This window comes from Pyrgilauda ruficollis, unplaced genomic scaffold, assembly GCF_017590135.1.
Source record: "Pyrgilauda ruficollis isolate IOZ18807 unplaced genomic scaffold, ASM1759013v1 scaffold7, whole genome shotgun sequence".
Classification (NCBI taxonomy): Eukaryota; Metazoa; Chordata; class Aves; order Passeriformes; family Passeridae; genus Pyrgilauda; species Pyrgilauda ruficollis.
The window spans coordinates 2785732-2805773 of record NW_024528821.1 but is presented as its reverse complement, the minus strand read 5'-3'; the positions used below and the strand labels follow the sequence as shown (position 1 = coordinate 2805773).

The following is a 20042-nucleotide window of genomic DNA, read 5'->3' as shown; positions in this document are numbered from 1 at the left end:
TTTACTACAGCATTAAAGGGAAATGACTCAACCACGTTCACTGAGGAAAGCAGTGCCACAGCCAAAAAAAAAAAAACTCATTTTTTTTAGAGTCCCAAGTGGATCCTTAATCCACTGGTGTTGTTATTCCCCACGTGAGCCCTGCTCTGCCCCCCCTCATGACACTTGTGCACATTTCCAGACCTGTGTGTGCCAAGTGCTCCCTCAGCAGACAGGAATATCCTCACAAGGCAACTGAGAGGGTGCTGGCTTTTACCATGCTCATATTTTCACTTTGGAATCAGACAGAGTCTGGCAAGGAATCAAATGTTTCCTGGCTTAAAACTTTCATGGAAAGAAAACACATCATGTACAAATGTCACCAAAATAAGAGGGTGGCTTTTTTATTTTATTTTACAGCAGCTTCCTTAAAATTAGATTTTTAAAATATTTTTCATAAAGCCATTTTTTCATTCTTAAAAATGTCTGATGTGATTTTTTTTAAATGGTGTATTCATTATTGTGTATTATTTCAGCATCCAAATATGGAGCAGGGAAATACCCCATGACTTAAGCTAACAAACTGCTGTAAGAATCCCATAGTGGATTCTCCCTGGATAATGTGCAATCTAAAAATGATTCACTTAGCTGGGGCTTACACCGATTTTTGCACAAGAAAAAAAAGGGTGAATTCACTGGGTAATTTATTCCCAACAAAGGAATCCACCATGACTTGCAGGGACTTTCATGCCAGGGAGAAGTTCCCAGAGCAGGGAGCTGTTTGGTGCACTGGGCTGACAGCTGGTCTCTCGTCATGATTAAATGGCTTTCCCTTGGGTGAGCTCCAGAAATATGCTGGGTTTGAGGCAGAATAGATGTAGAATTCCACATTAGCTTTTACTGAGTTTCTTATGCACACAGAGTCTAAAACAGTCCAGGAGGGTTTGGATCTGGGATTATAAAAATTTTGGTTTTTCAGAGATGACTCTTGTATCCTTTCTCAGACTCAAATTTCCAGTGATTAAAAACTTATTCCTCACTGTAGACATCCAGCTCAGGTACAATTACCCACACTGCTTTTGTGGTTTGTGACCTGGTTGTGAGGTGCTGGTGAGCTGCAGCCTGGTGCAGCATCACCCAGATGTTTTATTACTGACCTCAGCTCCAGGATCCAGCCAACAACTGCTCCCCACAGAGCATTTCCCAGAGCAGCTTCATGCTCTCCCCAAAAAGAACTTATGAGAGCAGCTTCCTGAAGCTGGAGCAGCACAAAAGCACCTCTCAAGGCCAAAGGTGCATTTGTTTGACACCAGCTGCTGTCACAGCAGCCTGTGCTGATTCAGGGCGTCCACAGGCTTGGCCTGCCTCACCTCCTGAGCCTCAACCCTACAGAATGCAGGAACAGCACCAAGGCCTTCTCCAGAGGCCCAAACATACAATGAATTATGGGGTGGCACTTCAGAAGGAAGTATGAGATCCTGAAAATCTCCATCTAAAATTGTGGGTGTTCTGAGACTCCCTGAATTGCTTAGTCAAATCCATCTGGGTCTGATATACACTCAGGTTGATACTTTCCATCTCTTTTGCCAGTGTATGCAAGTAGTGTAAAATAAATTGTCTGTTGAATTGTGACAGGAAGAGTATTTTCTATTAAAGTCCCCTCTGATCAGAACTCCCATGCAGTCAACAACTGCATCTTCCTGATACTTCGCTGTCAACTTTCTGAATCTCAGATGTCAGTGAGATTTACAACATTCTTGCTGGGCTCCCCAGCCAGATTTTGAAGAACCATTCACTCTTACAAACAGGAACTGGCAGCCTGTAAATAAACATAATGGTGGAATTGCTAATAAGCTCTATTTCCACCACGAGTTGTTTTGTTTCTGGAGATGAGGCTGACAACATGAACTCCACATTCCTACCACTCACCTCTGCAGCTCAAAGAATCCTTCTATGGCAACTTTTGATCCCATTAAAGTTCTTGAAATCACACACTGAAGCTAAGATTTCCATCTGATCATTGCAGCAAGCTTACTATTAAATTGGGATGCAATAAATGAATGTTTTATATCAGTACCTGGAACTTCCAGTGTCACAATCACTTCTCCATCTTATCAAGGTACTTGGCATTATTGTTTACCCAAGGAATGCAGCAACTGCTCTGCCACCACAACTCTCCCACATATTTTTGACAATTCTGGCAACACAGGCAATTCTAACTTTTGGATGTTCTATAGTAGTTATTTTCAGCAAAGGTTTAAGTGATAAACTTTCATAAATTAATAATTTTGTCATACAATACTCATATATATACCCATTGGAGAAAAATTGTTAGGAATTGTAGACACACACACAGATCAACTGTGTCATGATGTGATCTCAGCAAATTGCTCTCCTTGCTGGAAAACCAGCAACTGCATTAATGGCAGGCACAAAATCCTCAGAAATAATTAAAAAAGAACATGAACAGAAAACAACCCACCAGAACCTGCAGAGCTTATTGATAATTAATGGCTGAAGAGAGCACTCACTGAGGCAGAAAAGCCAGGAGGGATCTCTGGAGCAGTTTAGGGTAGGTGTAGTTCCACTCCAGACTTTCTACACCCAAGGGATGACTTGCTTCTAATATAAAATCACCAGATAAGTAAAACCCAAAAATGCACTGCAAAGATTATATAAAATACCTATATAAATAACTGTGTGAATGACACCACACACAATACAGCATGAATAAACTTATCCACAGATAAAATACATTCTCATTTGTACTGCCAAGGTATTGAAGCACAAATATGAGTGTTGAGGAAATTAATTTCATCCTTTTTCCAGAAGAGATTATGGATTGTAAGTGACCCAGTCTCTTATTGTGTGAAAACAGTACATTAATACTTCTGACTTGTCATTAATCAATACATCACTAGCAAATTATTCTTGAAATTAAGCTGTTGCAACTCACACTGCTGAAGCAAAAAGATTTAGAGGGGAGAGAGAGGGGGCTAAAATAAAATGAGATCCAATCCGAGGAGCTGTGTAACCTGCTCAGTATGGAATGGAAAATTGCATTTCCCAGCTACACAAAGAGAATCACTGAGGCAACTCTGACAAGGTTCAGTCTATGGAAAATATAAAATACAATGTAAAAGAGAAAATCCTGAAAATTGCCCCAGAGCATTCCAGTGAAACAGCACATGCCCCAGCACATTTCCACACGGGAGCTGGCAGTGCCTGGATGTTTCTGAATCAGCAAGTCCAACAGGCAGATATTTTGTTTCAGGGGTCAATTTTCCCATTGATGCAAGGAGGATTTACACATGCAAGTCCCATTAACATTAATAGGAGTTGCCCACATAAATTCCCCTGCAATGATGGGAGAAAAGACCCCATAGTCTGCAAGGATCCAAGTTCTAATGATTACCTGTCAAATGGCCCTAAGCATCATCATCAGCAGAAAAGCAGACGAAGCAGCTCTCTGGCTGAAAATGCCTCCAAAGGAGCAGTAACCACCTGCAGTCCTACAGCCCAGGCAATGCCACATAAGGGAAAATGGCATAAAATGAACTCTTTGACTATGAAGGGTTAATCCAATTAACCAACTTAAAAAGAAAGTACTCATTAAAAAAGGAATTCAAACATATCAAAGCACTCCTTAGGAAAAAAAAGGTGTGAATATTGTATGAGCTCCAAGGTGCTTGAAGGATAATACAGCTACTTGTTTAAAAATTCAATTAACCTTATCTTTCTTTAACTTGATTTATTAATAATCCTACAGATAAATTGCCAGTTTTTAAAAAGTCATGTTATCTTTTGAATACATCCTGTATGACAAGCCTTAAAAACGACTTCAAATAAGCCTAACCCTCACTTTGCATGCTTACATCATTTAAAGAAAGAACAAAATGCAGCTCAGAGCATGATTTCTGTAAAATACCAGCATCAACAGTCTGATCTACTGCTCCTGCAAGTGAGCTATTGGGTACTCAAGTACCATAGGAAAAACATTTAATGTTTCCATTCACCCTATGAAAGAGACATGAAAACAGTTTTTAAGCAATCAATGTAGTGTGAAGTCACAGCTCCAACGTGTACATCATTCCATCAGGTCTCAAATCAAATCTGAGCTATTTCCAAACCTGGCTTCACGTGGACACAGAGCACTCAGACATGAATTGATATAAACCTGACAACACAGTAACCCATACTGGCAATTACAGGTGTCCTCGTGCTGAAAGCATCCAAGAGAATTCCCAGGAAACCCCAGCTAAAAGTGAACTGTTTTTCTTTGAAAAAAAGTTGAAAGAAAACACAAGACCATGCACTTGCAAGCAAACCTTTAATTTTCATCAAGAGATTTCCTTGTAAACACAGATGAGAGATTCAACTATGATCCCTGTTTTTGAGACAGACAGGGATAGGTCCCTCCACTTAGCTCTTTAACAGATCTGCAGATGTTAAATGAAATCACACACTCATGCTTCCCAATACACAGAGAAATTACAGCTAAATGAAGAGGCAGCCTGCTTATTAATATAGATATTTATATATATAAATAACTGCTCAATCACAAGCATCCAGAGGTTACAGCTGTTGAACACTGGGAACATTCCAGCCTCGTGTTTTTTGAGGACTCTGGATTATGCACACAGACACACACATACCAGTACCTATCCAACAAAGGGTGCAAACACTAACCCTGAAATGCAAACTGGACAGTGGGCACGATGCAGGACAAAGAGAACAGTATCAGTTATGCTGTAAAAAAATAAATAAATTCCCCTTTCTGGCCTGGAGCCAGGCTCAGGGCAGGCACAGGCACCACGGGACTGTACAGAAACCTGGCTGTGGCACGGCCAGGCAGAGCTCAACGTTCAGGACTCAATGGCATTTTTTATTTACTTACAGTATTTAAGCACTCCTGGAACTGGCTCTACCTTCATGAAGAAGTTTAAACCTCAGCTCATCAACTCTAGATATACTACTGATCTACTGGGTGTGCATTTTAAATTAAATCTTTAAGTACATGAGAAATGCTTTTCATATCTGATTCAAGCATGGTTCAGAATAAGTGCAAGTTTAACATGGTCATTTACAACAGCTTTCTTATTTTGTAGTTCTTTTCATACAAACTAGGTTTATAAATAGTTCAATAAATGTTATTGTATAAATGCTTCATGGTTTATCATTACAAAATGCATAGTTTATAGCTATCACACTAATTTTAATCTATTAACTGGGATTAATACAAACCTTTGGAATTATCAGTTGAACCTTCTCTCCACCACAAACCCCCGCAGCTGATAGCCATTTAAACTTCTCAGACCCTGAACTTCAAAAAGTAACTATTGGCTTACTAAAGGCCCAAAGAGTGCAACAAATCTAGGGAGACTAATAACAGGAATGCTCCATTTATGACTGAATTTTGCTGGGAAATCTGGCATTAAGTTTAAATTCTGCCATTTTCCTAACTCCAGTAAATGAAGTCACTAGAGAAAATGTGTCATCTGTTAGGTCTTACTAAAAAACCTGAATGTAAAATAGTTCCATGTGAGGAACATCTTCTGGATTGCATTTCCTACTTGATTATGGCATCAATTTCAAAACCATACAATAAAGCCACTGCAGAACTGTCAATATTATTGCCTGTAAATTCCATTCGTAAGAGCACTGTGAAGGATAGATGGTGAGCCTCACCTTCAGCTGTTTAATTAGCAGAGATCCAAGGATTTTTAGTAGAAATCATTTTCTGACTGGTAAACAAACTTGCACTTTTTTCTTTTGCTTAGTTTTGACTTCCTCTTTAAAAGATGGAGGATTCTTTCCAAGATGTAAAACAAAACCAAATCATCTCAATAAATCACGAATCCTATTTTAGCACTTTCAATTCAGATGCTTTATTCTGTAATTTTTTGTTTAGCTACAAACCCCACTGGATCTGGTGGGCCTATGACTGTTTAGAAGTGTCTCAGCTATCAATAAAATGACTTTAAAAAGATGATCCAAGCTAAGGAAAGTAAGGCAATGGCAAATAACACATCTCTGGGGGTTTAAAACGTCTTTTTCTTACCCTTCCTCCCTTATGTCCTAGTTTGGGTCCACCTCCTCTTCTCCTAAGAGAACACTGTTCATTCATTCATTCATTCATTCATTCATTCATTCATTCATTCATTCATTCATTCTTCCTTTGCAATAGCAGCACCACCTTCACTACTGCTCTCCTCAGCTGAGGTTTCAGGCTTTGTCTCTGGTGAATTATTAAATCCAGACTCTTCTGGCTCAATCTCATCTTCATCATAAATAATATCTTCTGGATTCGGTGGTGGGGGGCAAAACTCCTCTGTTGGAAACATTTCTCGGAAAATAGTCTCAGCCTATTCAGGAAAAAGAAGAATAACATAAACTTTACCTTGAAATGTAACAGCCTGAGGCAATATTTTATAGATATTTAAGATTAACCTGAGTTCTTTCAAATCAATAGTGATTTAGTACTTTGACAGTATTGTAAACACATGGGAAATCCATTCCTTCTTGCAGGCCTCGAAAGAGAAAAAGCAATTTATCTCTTTACATTGTTCTACTAGGAAGTCACAGCATGGGGCTTTGTAAAAAATGCTGGTCATTCTGTGCTGCATTGAGAACAAGAAAGAGGATTTTTCTGGAAGCAAACTGATCTTTTGCACTATAAAACTATTCCTAGCTGCAGTCCAAGGCAAAGCATGGGTAAGAATTTGGCTTCTTCCAGAGAGAGGGATCCATTTTATAAGGAAACCTAGGGAACTGTACAGATGTACAATCCGTATCATGACTAGATGGGTTTCCTTCTTAGAAAATTTTCTGCAATTTTTAAATCTATCTCTCCTTTTCTGAACAGCTTAAACATAGCCCGATGGAGAACTACTCTTATGCAATGGAATACTAGCACTGAAAATACATCCCAAAACATTTGTGGTTTATTTCAAACTCCTATCTATAATTCCAAGGTATCACACGCACAGACCTGTGCTCACACAGACCTGTATGTGTGAAAATAACTGTATTTTAGATAAAAAGGACAGATCTAGTTCAATGACTTAATTTACAATGGCACTCGCTCTTCATGCCATCAAGGTTTAGAAATTAAATAAGCACAAGTTTTTTGGCCACTACAATGGAGGATATTAAAAAGAAACAAGTTCTTGGAACACCAGTGTGGTTGTTATTACAACATGGACAATAGAACTACAAAATCTGGGAGAGAAAAGAATCAAGGGAATACAACCTTAGGATTCCAGAGAACCAGACATTTTATACAAAGGATGCCAAAGATCCTTTAAAACCCCACAAGAATGCAAGAAGCTCTATTAACTAGTGTTAAAAACTTTTACATGTACTTATACAAATAACCAATCTATAAGATTATCTTATAAATTCAAAATAAAAAAGCCTGAGATGATAGAATTTATTTACTGAACCCACATGCCCTCCACATTTCCATCAAGGCTTCCTTTTCCAAGCCCTTAAGCTGCCAACAAGCAGATCATGGGTGTGGGCTGGGATTCTAAGAAGGCAGAGGAATATTCCCTTGGCACTTGTCTGCTCAGTGACCCATCCCAAAGGCAGCCTGTGCTGACAGCTCCCACACCAGGACTGCAGGAATGCATTTAACCCTGACCCTGCTCCAGGCCTGCCCTGCCAGGCTCACTTAGTGCCACCTGCAAAGGCACATTCCCCACGAGGGATCCTGGACAGGAGGGAATTGTCTGCAGATGGATCCAGCCCTGAGCTTGCACCCAAGAGCTCTCTGGATGAACTCCACTCCCAGCAGCTCTGGGTTTCCATCAGCAGGACTCCAATATTAACTGCTTAAATGACCCTGTCTACTCAGTTCAATTTCATTTTTCATTCTCCTTCCTATATTATACTCCTCCATACTCACGCAGAACTGTTTCTAAGTTTTTATATTAATACAGGAAAAAATGGACAATTTTTTTCTCTACTTCAAAACCATTGTTTTGTCATTTGAAAGCCTTGCCTAGTAAGTCTGGGGAGCAAGGGGGTACAACATCCTAAAAAGCTGGGGTTTAACTTTTTGAAGGCAAAAGAAAAACTTCTAATTTCAATTTTGCATTTGTCCTTGCTACTCCAAAAATACATTTCAACTATTATTGTATTTAATAGAATACTGAGGGAAGATGTTGTATTTTGAATTAAATATATGACAAATGAGAGCAGACAAACATTTCCTATGCAGTTCTCAACCATTATTCAGTCCAATCAGTCAGCAAATATCCACTCCAAAAATGGTCAAACAATTACAATGTCGAACATGGGAAGAAATTCTCATGGGAACAACATGGGAAGAATGTTATGTAGGACATATGACACTGATTACAACTGAACAATTTAATGGTATTGAGCACTTTCAGGTCTCCAAAGTTTTTAAGTTAACCTTATCCAGCTGGAGAAATATAGAATAAACAATAATAATTTAACAACTCTTTCACTGTAACACTTTGATATTTAAGTAATTAAGGTAGACAATATTGTAGTTCCTTCAATATTTCATAGTATCAGCGGAGAAATGTGTGTCCAGTTGAACCCAGCATTAAGACACAGGCATGTAAAGCCCTTGCACAGCAACTCCAGTAAGTTGGAACTGAATAAAACTAAATTCTGTTCCTGTTTTACTGCATCCCAATTTGTGGATAAACTCTGTGGACTTTCACAGCAACTTTTACAGGGACCACGACCAAAGTACCAACACCTGATTAACTCTGAAGTCCTTCCAGATATAGGAAATAAACAGGTTAAAGGACAAATATTGGCCTGACAGTTTTAGTACATCCTCTCCTGACCCTGAAGATGCCTCAGAAGTCTGAAATATGTCAGGGAATATATTACTTTAGCTCCTAATAATTCATGTCAGGTTGCAGCAGTGAAAACAGAAAACTGGAAGCCAGATGCTTTACTAGATCCACACATAGGGAGTTTGAAAAGAACATAAATGGCATCTTCATTTCATTTAGCCTGTCCCCAGGGCAAGGAAATGCAACCATCAGCATTAACTCAGTATCACACCAGGAACTGAACACCAAATTGCAATAAAACAAGAGGGCAGTAATTTGTAAATGAGGTGTAGATGGAGAGTTTTCTCTAAGAGCTGTAGTCCTGCCTTGCCAATAATGTATCAGCAGTGCAATCACACAGCATGACAAACAGCATTCAGTAATACTGATGGTAATGAAGAAATAAATCACAGCAAGTATCACTAAAACACTAATCCCAAAATGATTAGAGAAATCAGATATAATTTTCCAAGCTATCTTCAGGACTAATACACACACTGGGTTTTTTTAAGCTGTTCTGATCCATGAGTTTGCAAATATCTCCTGTCTGGAGATTCCCATCCCATTCCTGGGAGGCTGATTTGGGAGTGGAAGACACACCAACTTAGAGCTATTTCCCTCCTCCACTTCTCTGCAAAGTCCCTGCATGGTGTGACTCCTGCTTCACCTTCAGCCTACTCTTCACTTTGCTCTCACACACCACTTCAAATTATAAACATGTCTACACTGAAATATTTTCCTCTTTAACTTTGTTTGTGACCATTTGTTTCAAAATTTAAGTCAGGCAAAAAAAAAAAAAAAAATGCAGCCTCTCCCTGTTTTTGTGTAAAAGGCAGTGATTTAAGTTCCTCCATCCTCTTGATGGTTCCTCCTCAGAGATCTGCTCAGCATCTCTCTCACTGATGGCCAACAGATTGAACATAAAGGCTGAACTACAGCACCAAGAACACTTAAACAGGGCCTGATCTATCCCATCATTGTTCACTGATAAGAAAACCTCTTAAGGGAAGACAAACTTGAATGCTAGAAATGTGAAAATTAGAAATAAGTTTTAAGTGTATTTAATTCACTTTTAACATGCCCCGTTTTAAACAACAGTTTAAGAAAATCAAATTTAGAAAGGAACTCATTTACAATTTAAAACTGCTACCATAATAATTGTCTTGCATTATTTTTTTTGTCTTTACAGGTCTTTATCCCTCTGAGAGGCAAATTATTGCCTTGTAAAGCAAAATGAAGGATACTATTAGCCCTTAATGACACTGTTCTGACCCTGCAGTTCAGGCTATGTCAGCCTTTCCACTTCAAAACCTTATTTTTAAGAGGTTTATGACTCAGTCATAAAAAATCCTGCAACTGGCTAGAAGATGGCATGCACATTGTCTGAACATGGCTATTAAAAACACAGCTTTAAAAAAGCCTAGTGACACTTAATCCTCGCAAGCTGTGAAGTGTTCTCCTGTCTGACAGTGCCCCGACACCACAGGGGCTGCTGGGGCAGCTCTGCCCAGGAATTTGTACCTTCTTATCCAGGGGATCTCTGAAAGGAAAACTCTGTAATACAGTGGTACCAAGGCAAAAAGAAAACTGAGGCAGGAGGCCTGATCTACCACATTAGGAATTGTGCTGGGTTTTTCCCCAGTAAGTTTCTGTTTTGGGAATATGTCCTGCAAGTATTAAACTTCTTTGGTGATCCTTCCAACTTGAACTGTAGACAGGATTTTCTGGCTTTGATTTGTAATGTACCTCCTCCTTTACCTTCCAGGTGAAAGATTGTGACTATTTCCTGATATCTCCACCTGCCTAGTTTTATAATTTTGCAGAGTTATCATGTATATTTTTGTATAGCAGAATAACCCAGATGGTATTGGACTTATTTCTTTAGAATTAAAATTCTGCAACCAAAATCTGCTCTGCCCAACCTGTTTGACAGCACAGTCATTTCCTAAAGCAGAGTCTGGCCCAGAGCAGACATAAACATTGGAGGGCAAGCCAGCATAGGAACTCTTCTCAACTCCTGAAGAATCTCTCATGTTGAAGTAGACTGCCCAGAGGACTCTGGGTTTCTCCAGTTCTTCATTTTCAGTCTCTGAAAAGGAAAATGAGTGTCTGCAGTAATCAGTGTTGTTGTGTGATAAGGTAAATATGTAATCTAGCACACTGGAAATCACATTTTTACCATGGAATTAATGTAATAAAGTATTTTTGTTCTTCAAAAAGCCAACTATTTAACTTTCTGAGATTCTCCTTCATCTTTCTTCCCTTCTCCTTTCCAAGCACAGCTATGCAAACTCTGCTCTCTGCACACCCTCCACCACACCAGCAGCAGTTATCACTACCAGCACCCTATCAAGAAGCCTGGTTTAAATTTAACACCTCTCACATTATCTCCTGAGCACATGACAGACAGCAAGTCCTCCCTGGGCTCTGCCAGCTCACAGGCATTGCATTCCCTGTGCACAGATATTTCTGATGTGTCATTTCTTCCCCTCCTTTCATACTTTATCTTTGTACATAGAATCTCTAAGTGTGGCAGTGCTGCTAAATGAAAATAAATGATTAATTTGTATTTATCTCCACTTACTGAGGGTTGTACTGTGCTGCAATACTCATCAAGAACACAGAATTATCACAAACTCCACTTCCTTGCTCATACTCTGTCCCTCCCTGCTGTACTTTGCACATTCCTGTGATCCCTCTGCACACAAGCAGAAAAACCTCTGGAAAGATGAAGGTCACTTTTTAACTGCACAGTGCAATGGAGGAACACACAACACAGAATCTGAGCTTAATAGATACTATTTGTTTGGAATATTTGCTGTCCAATTTTTTGTATTTTACCTCCTCTAAAGTAAATGAAGCTTGTAAAAGACCTTGTGAGATTTACTTCTTTCCAAGGAAGAAACTTCTTGATAACTATGGCATTCAAAACAGTATTTTAAAACAGCTGAATTACAAAAAAAGAGATAAATCTATGCTATTCCTTCAGCATCTTTTTATAACTGTCAAATAGTTAAAAAAAATAGGTGCTACCCATACTGAACAGTTTGAAATATAAATTAAATTCATCAGCCTGTGAAAGTCTGAGCCTTAATACAGGGCAAGATGCTCTTTAATATATTTAAAAGTTCACATTGCTCATAAAAGTTACTTCTTCCTCATTTAGGCAGGAAAATGAATGGAGTCCTCTTCTCCAGGTGACTTTGCCTCTTTGACCTGCCATGGCCCAGTGCTCACTTTATCTGGTGATTCATTTTCAATAACTCCAACAGTATTTGTTCTGACATTTTAATTAAAATACGACCACTACCTCATCCTGATGATAAAAAGGCCTATGTGTCAGGGAAAACTGGCTCCTCAGTGCCTCAGTGCACCTGAGGACCCCTATGATCACAGAGTTCCTACAGAGGAATTTCAGTCAGCTTCTAAACAATCTATCATTTCAAAACTGGATCACTTTAAACATGAAGATTAATGCTACCCCTCCCCAAATGATTAGAAGACACCAAGCTGATCTTCTCTTCACCAGGTCTTTGAAACACATGGCACTGTCTTGAAAATTGAAGATGGAAGTGAAATATTAAAAGGTGAAAATTAGCAGGCTTTAAGGTAACACATCTACAAATGAGAAATGTTTGCAACTCTCCAGTCTAATAAAGTTTTCTGCTTACAATTTCAAGTTGTTTTCTAAATATTACAAACAAACAAATTATGAGTATTATGAAGTACTCACACATTTAGTAACTTGCATTTATACCAACAAAACCCCTGTCACTGGGAGCTGAGCATTGTTTTCTCTCAGAAGTGTGATTTATTGCCTTGCAGCACGGCCACACTGTATTTAAACTGCTTTTGCCAGGGTTAGAACACAGCAGCATCTCCCACATGCACATCACCTACTCTGTGAGCATCTACCACAAATATGGTTCCAGTCAAGATCTCAGGATTCAATTTCAAAAACTTGTGTGGAATTAGCCCAGGTATTTCAGGAACAATTTCCTTCTGCTCCATCAGCAGCTGCTTTCCTCTGGGGTGTGGAATTGTCCATTTCAAGGCCAAAGTTCAAAAAAGTAGCCAAGATTTCCTTGAACTTAAGGCCAAGGAGTTCATTACTGGAAATCTATTTTTGTGATAACAATACAGAACAACTTTATGATTCTTACAGCAGAATCCAGAAAACTTCAATTCAAATAGCAAACAAGGAAACACTTGAAGACAAGAGGCTGAGCAACAGCCTGTGAATAAGAGGCAAGAACAACCCAAGAAGCTGGGTTCTACAATTTCACAAATATTTCATTTCACTACTGCACCTTTCAAGGATGTGCTGAACAGCAAATATGCTCCATGGAAAAAAGAAAGTGTGAAAAATACAAAGGTCCCAGACACTTATGGTCATGTCCTTGGATACTGAAGCTAAACCACAGCTGAAGAAGTCAGTTACAGCTACTTCAGTAAATTGTATTTATGAAAGATAGTATCATAATACCTCATTTATTTATTTTTACCTTTTTCTGTAGTTAGATTGAATAACTTCTGTACAACAGGCTCTAAATCTTCCCTTGCAGTTTTAGTTGATGGACAGGTTAGATGGACTAAATCTGGGAAAAGAGAACACAAACTAATTCCAATCACCAACTCAGATAGATAAACAACATTTACAACTCTTAAAAGGCACAGCAGGCTTTTAGAAATCACAATTCTTCATAAAATCACTTCCTTTAAGCCAGGGATGTACAGCACACAGAGAAATTCTGGGAACACCTGAGAATTCTCCAAGTTACTCCCACGATGTACATTATGACTGTGAAATCCTTTGTACAACATTTTATTCATCCACTTCTTAGATGGGAGGAGCTATTGCTGAACAATCCTTTATTTGCTCTGTTTTGCAGACTCTGCAGTTGCTGCCTCCTTGGACAATCACCTGATGCAGCTCCTGACCCTTTTCTGTCCCACTGGCCTCTGCTCAGGTACAGAACCAGCTGCTCCACCCCACCTGGTTTTCCAGCCATTCATTCATATAAAAGCCTCACTTTAAAGCTTTTCATAAAACCACCTTACTGGACTCATTTGCTCCTGGAAACTTCTCACCAGAGAAGTGTCCATCAGAGAACCCTGAAGGAATTTAACACTGTACAAAGTTTAGACTGATCAGTTTTTTCTTCAGTACTGTAAATTTCTGATCCATTTAAAAGCAGTGCCCAGCTCTGGCATTATTTTAAATCTAGATGTCATTTTTGTCTCTTGTCTCTGAAGCCTGGCTGTTATTTGTTGCCAGTATTTTCCAGTACATCACTCAGATCTTGACCCTTGTCAGGAGCAGAAATTTAACCCTTCATGCTCCTCTGCTTTCAGGTTGCACACATACAGGTTCTATTCAAACAATAATTTTTTTATTCAACCCAGACCAAACCTTCTGTCTGAAGGAATATGTACTAAAATAAGGAATTGGTGGTGATAATCAAAGTCTCCCCCTAACCTTAACTAGACACTTCCAATCCCAAACACTGTAATAAAATCTATTCTTTCCTCAAAAAACCCAGCTATAAATCACTAAAGTTCACATCATTTACTTTCTATAAAATCTTTTTTATTATCTTTAAGGTTATGGTTATGAGTCACAGTCATCAGTATATATTTTGATTATATTTGATTTACTCAGGTATAACTGCATTAGTTACAGTGGTTGCCAACATTTGTCTTCAAGTAATTCTCCCAGCAAGAAGAACGATGAGTTCAGTTCCTGATTTCATCATTACAGTCTCCATTTTTAGGGCAAGTGAAGGAGTTTGGTTCCACTCAAGTGGCAATACAGATGATGTGCCTGTCATTTGTGCACTGTGATCAAAGAGTAGATGTATTTGTATACTTATCTTAAATAATTGTTCCAAGGAGAAATCAGTCAGGTTAAAACCCATTTACAGATAATGATGTAAAAGTTTTTTTAAAAAATTATGAAATATGTCCCATAACTGGAACTCAGCTATGCCTAATATAGAACTTTATTATTTCAATATATGAAGACAAATTTTATTAAGGTAGGCAGTACCTTCCCTTCTGAAATGAAAGGAATTTATGGAGAAAAGTAAATAACAGAAACCTTAATATTTCAGCACCATAAAAATCCTCCTGAAACTAATCCTTTAGATCTATGGAACATCAATCCTTCATTAGTTTCACTTCCTGCTGTTAATATTTTGTGAACCCTTAATAAAAATAAATCAGCTATTTAAATGATAAATATGGACAATATGCTTTATAGCACTAAGTTATTAATTAATTAAAGCCCTTTTTTTAAACTATTATTTAGTAGGAAATATAACTTTGAACGACTTAATCATTTACTTTACTCTTCTTTCATATGTAAAGAACTTAGCTCAAGCCTATTTAACAGCAAAATAAACTGGTTATTATTACAGTTACTTCTTTCTTCTTAAAAAGAATTAGGTAAGGTAACCTCTAATTCTATTCTAATAAATACCCCAAATGAACATTTTATTGCTCAATTATTTCAAGTTCACATAAAATACCAACAACAGAATCCTTTCAGAAGATAAAAAGCTCCCAAATACATTGTATTTCAGGTATTTCCATTTAATACTTCAGCTAAGGGAGCCCATTTTCAAAAAAAAAACAAATGACAGATTACCATGAAGATTCATGTGCTTTGGATTATTATCTCCTGAAGGAGAATTTATTCCCATGTAAGTGAAAATGAGTCCATGAAGCTCCACAATGGCAGGAAGCCATGGCTCCCTGTGCTCTGTGCAGCAGAGGAACAACACCCAGAGGTTTTCAGTTGTGCTCCAGAGCTGCCAGAGGCAGAGGGAAAAGCTCCTTTACTTACAGGTGTCCTTCATGCACGTCATGGTGGAGGAGCACAGCTCGATGACACAGACTGCTGCCCTGCCCGGCGCCAGGGGAGGCACTGTCAGAAGGGACACCTGGGCACAGAAACAGAGCCTGAGGGACAGCACAGGGGCCTGGAGGATGTGGCAGCACCACCATCCTCACTACAGGTGGAGAGAACTGCACTTACACAGTTTGGTTTTCTAGTTTACTACAACAGAACAAACACAACTCTGATTAATATGCTCTAAAATGAAGGACAAAGACTGACAAAGCAGATCCAAAGAAGCATCTTAAAGAGTACAATGAGAACTTCATACAGCAAAAAGGAATGTTAAAAAAAAGGAACTTTGAACAAAGTTTAGACAAGATAAATAATTAACAGAATAGTCAGGGTAACAGTTTATTAAAAAGCAAGCTAAGTTAAAATTAAAGACAGCAGCTTAGAAACTCTATTAATTATAGTGTGAGCCAAACAGGAAAATCCCAGTCATTGAACTAAACTTAACTAAAATTTCTAATAGTTTTATAGACAATAAAACAAACTAAATAATTACCAGTACAGAGAGCTGACTAAAGATCTTGATTCAAGCACAAACAAAACTGAATTAATGACTTAATTCTTACCAACAACTAAATATTAACACATGAGACAAGTGATACAGAATTGGTGTGTACCTGCTGCTCTGAGTCTGTGTTCAATACAGACTGATCTGTAATGAGCACTGCCCTGGAGATCTGCCTACAATTCAAGAAAAGAATTATGTAAAAATAATTATATAATTAATTTAATTATGCAAAATGAAAACAAAGATGTAAAAATAGCAATGTAGAATCACAGTATTGGTAATACCAGGGCCATTTCACTATATAACCTTTATTACTATGTTCTCAGTGGGATATTTTGCCTGTTGCTGAAGCAGAAACACACCTGGAATACCAATTTTCAATGACCAAAACAGGTGATGAACAAATGAGTTAGTGCAGTTGTATCAAACAGCCTCCTTCTGCTGTTTAAAAAGTTCTTTTGCCTATTTGACCAGCAGCACATTAAGGCCTTGTGCTGTTCCAGAGAGCCCAGGAGCCTTGGGATGAAGGGGAACTGCAGCAGGGTGGAGCTCACTCCTCACCTGCAGTTTGTGCTCCTGCAGTGCCCAGGGTTATCCTGCTCTGCCCTCAGCAGCACAGCTCTGCTGATCCCTCCCCTGCCCTGCTCTGACACAGGCTGGACATGCCCAGGGCCTCTGGCAGCAGCAAGCAAATCACAGAAATCAAGGAAGTTTAGTACTTGTCTAAAGCTGAACAAATTTAAAGCAAGGACAGCAACTGGCACCTTCACCTTTTAAACACATTTTAGCAAATATGAAATTCCCAGCACATTTAGAGCTCTCGGATTTGTTATATGGAAAGGGGGAATCTGATTTTAATGACAACTGAAGAAAACCTGACTATAGAAAGTACACAGTACATCCTCCAGTTAATAGAGAAATACTTTGCACAGAATTGAACTGTACTGCAAAAATAAAGCAGGGGACAAGAGGCTCCTCAGTTTAACTTGCAGGATACTTTACACACCATTATTTAAATAAATTGTGGGGATTTTTTACCACATACCTGTAACACACATTTGTGCATGTGCTCTCTGAGAGGTAACTGTCTTCCACAATAAAATAGTTGGCACTTATTCTTTGTCCAAAATGATCCACAATAGCTTTGCACCTGTTTAAAAAAAACAAACCGCAGTAAGAAATTTTGATGCAAGCTAACAAAAGCATGCATAAGTTGTTAAATTGAGTTATACAGCACAGTATTTGTATCTTTCATTAAATTTAGCTATTTCTTGAACATGTGAACCCCTAAACCGATTCAACTGATCACCAAATTCTAGACTGACACATTCCACCTGGTGTATATGCAGTTTACACATGCAATGCCAACACAGATAATGACATCCCAACTTTAATAAACTGATCACTTTTTACAGAAAACATAAGCTTACAGCACCGGCATTTAGCTCTACATTTCCTACCTCATAATATATAAAAATAAAACTGTCAATTATTTTGGAGGTACCACCCTATTGCAGTAGGGTTTCTTTTTCAGAAAGACACCTTTACCAAAACCAAGTTTGTTTTGACAATAATATTTGACAAATTAAATAGCAAATTAACTTAGGAGATTTAGGAAAGCTCCCTGACAAATGAGTGCATCAGACTGCTCCAAGAGTGAGTTGCTCTTTATGTATTACATATTAAATATACCCTTTATCTCTAAGTGACACACAAAGGGATTAACTGAGTCCTGGTGTTTTAAGAACGATACAATGTTCTCCATAGAACAAGGACAGAAATAGAAGTGGGACAGAAATGCAAACCACAGAAATGAATCCATTCTGTGAGCTTAAATGAGAATACAAATTTCAGATTCTAAGGGGCAAAATTCTCTGTGAAAGAAGAAACTTCTCTTATGTATGACATATGAAGCTACATGATATATACGAGAAAAAGAAAAAGGAGGCTGCACACAGATACTCAGTAAAGCCACCTCTGCTGCTGATTCTATATCCATGATCTGTGTTCTCTTCTACACTACTAGAACATTTACTGCATAAATAAATAAAGCAAATTAGCTTTACTGGACTTTTTCTTGGGGCATGAAAATTGCCATTTTTTAATTTAAACTTTTCTGAATAAATTGTTGAAACACTGATAAAGTTAACACACAGGACTTAAAGGAGTGAATTTTCTCACACACACTTACACACGTGTGCATGCACAGGGAAACATCTAAAGGAACACAATGCCTGAGCCAGAGATCATGTGCAGATTTACCTTTTTATCATAGCGCAACTTTATCTGTGGAATATCTGACATGCAATTTATGCCTTAGGAATGAACAACATTCCTGTAACCTAAAGCTATTTGTAAGCTTCTGTGATTATAATGATCTACAAACCCAAATCTAAATAAGTAACAGCAATCAGCTCCACCAGCCCTGGTAAACCAGTTGATCCTATAACCTGAGAATTAAAAAAGGTGACACACAGTCCTCATCTGTAAATGTAAGAGGTTTACGACTGTTAAACATGTTTTTGTAACACTGACTTCTAACACTGACCTCCCAGGCATCTGTCCCTACATATATTCCTATTTTCAAATTCAACAGGTACCTGACAACAGTACAAGCACTGTTTGACATTCAACATTCTTCAGTTTCAAATCCTACCCCATGTGTGTTTCACTTGCAACTTTAACAAGTTTTTCCTAACTGTTAATCCCAGTGATTTCATCCCTGAGCTCTCATTTGAATACTGAAAATAAACAAGGAAGTCGAGCTGCTGCAGCTCATTTCTAATTATAACCTTTCTTATTGTTTATGAAACAATTTCCCCACCACCCCCCAAACATTATGGAAGGGGAAAGGTTGATTAAATGTCATGTTGCATCACTCAAAGCCAGCGAAAGCAACGACACATTTTATTTTCCTGCTAAGTGTTGTTTCCTCTCCTTTGTTCAGGAATAGCAGCAGGTCATATGTGTGATAAGATTTTAAACTGAAAGAGAGAGAGAGAGCTTTTAATTTCAGTCCCACTTTACTTCAAGGGGCGATGCTGAGAAAATTTCTTTCAAGTAGTGCTTCCACATGCAGCAAACACTCCTGCACTGACATTATCAGGTCTCTGTCATCTGATCTGTGTTGCGACAATGAATCACAGCCAACCCTCCATTGACCTTCTTTCAATGTGTCTGGATAAAAGGATGAAAATTAGAATCCATCTCCTTGCAGTGCCACGAGTTATAAATGTACTTTATAGGGCTCATTATCCAAACTAATGGACTAAGGGCGACATCCTTGAAATGGACTCAGCAGCACTGACAAAGCCAGTCTGCAGTATTTCAGCAGATATGTAAATTACTGGCTGTTTGCTCTATCTTTTTATCACAGATGTATAAATGGCCATTTATCACATCTCTTCCATTTTGAGACAGAATTATGCAATTGGAAACATATGTGAAGTGTGATCAATATAAAATGCCCACCATTATGATGAAATTTTACACGTACCCAAAAAAGTGACACACAATAAACACGGAGAAACACAACATTATCATACATTAAATGTGGCTTTTTTCCTCAGCCTCAGAAATATGATGCAGTTTTTATTTTCTAACAGAGCATCACAGCTCTACCAAGCACTCCGGATGTTCTACAAACTTATTAAAACAGCAGATCTGGTACCATCCATAAAAACCAGATTATTTTCAAGTGCATTACTAAAACCTTAAAATAGGGATGTCTAAAATTTCTGTTCTTTCACCCTGTCTTGCCTGAATCTTATTTTCAAAAATTATAAAAAGACCTACAGAAAAAGGTTAAAAATAATTGTAGAGCTGG

The 20042-nt window shown here is 38.2% G+C and overlaps 1 protein-coding gene across 1 annotated transcript in view; it reads right to left on the bottom strand.

The window, feature by feature from the left end:
* Positions 1-4295: 4295 nt before the first annotated feature.
* The window catches only part of CHM (CHM Rab escort protein), a 52210-nt gene continuing 36463 nt past the window's right edge, over positions 4296-20042 (bottom strand). Inside the window, exons 10-15 of the mRNA XM_041485206.1 lie at positions 17262-17366; positions 16326-16389; positions 15646-15742; positions 13304-13396; positions 10721-10887; positions 4296-6344 (exon numbers count right to left, since the gene is read on the bottom strand). Coding sequence (XP_041341140.1) covers positions 6147-6344; positions 10721-10887; positions 13304-13396; positions 15646-15742; positions 16326-16389; positions 17262-17366 — 724 coding nt within the window. The 3' untranslated portion in view covers positions 4296-6146. The remainder of the gene's footprint in view (positions 6345-10720; positions 10888-13303; positions 13397-15645; positions 15743-16325; positions 16390-17261; positions 17367-20042) is intronic.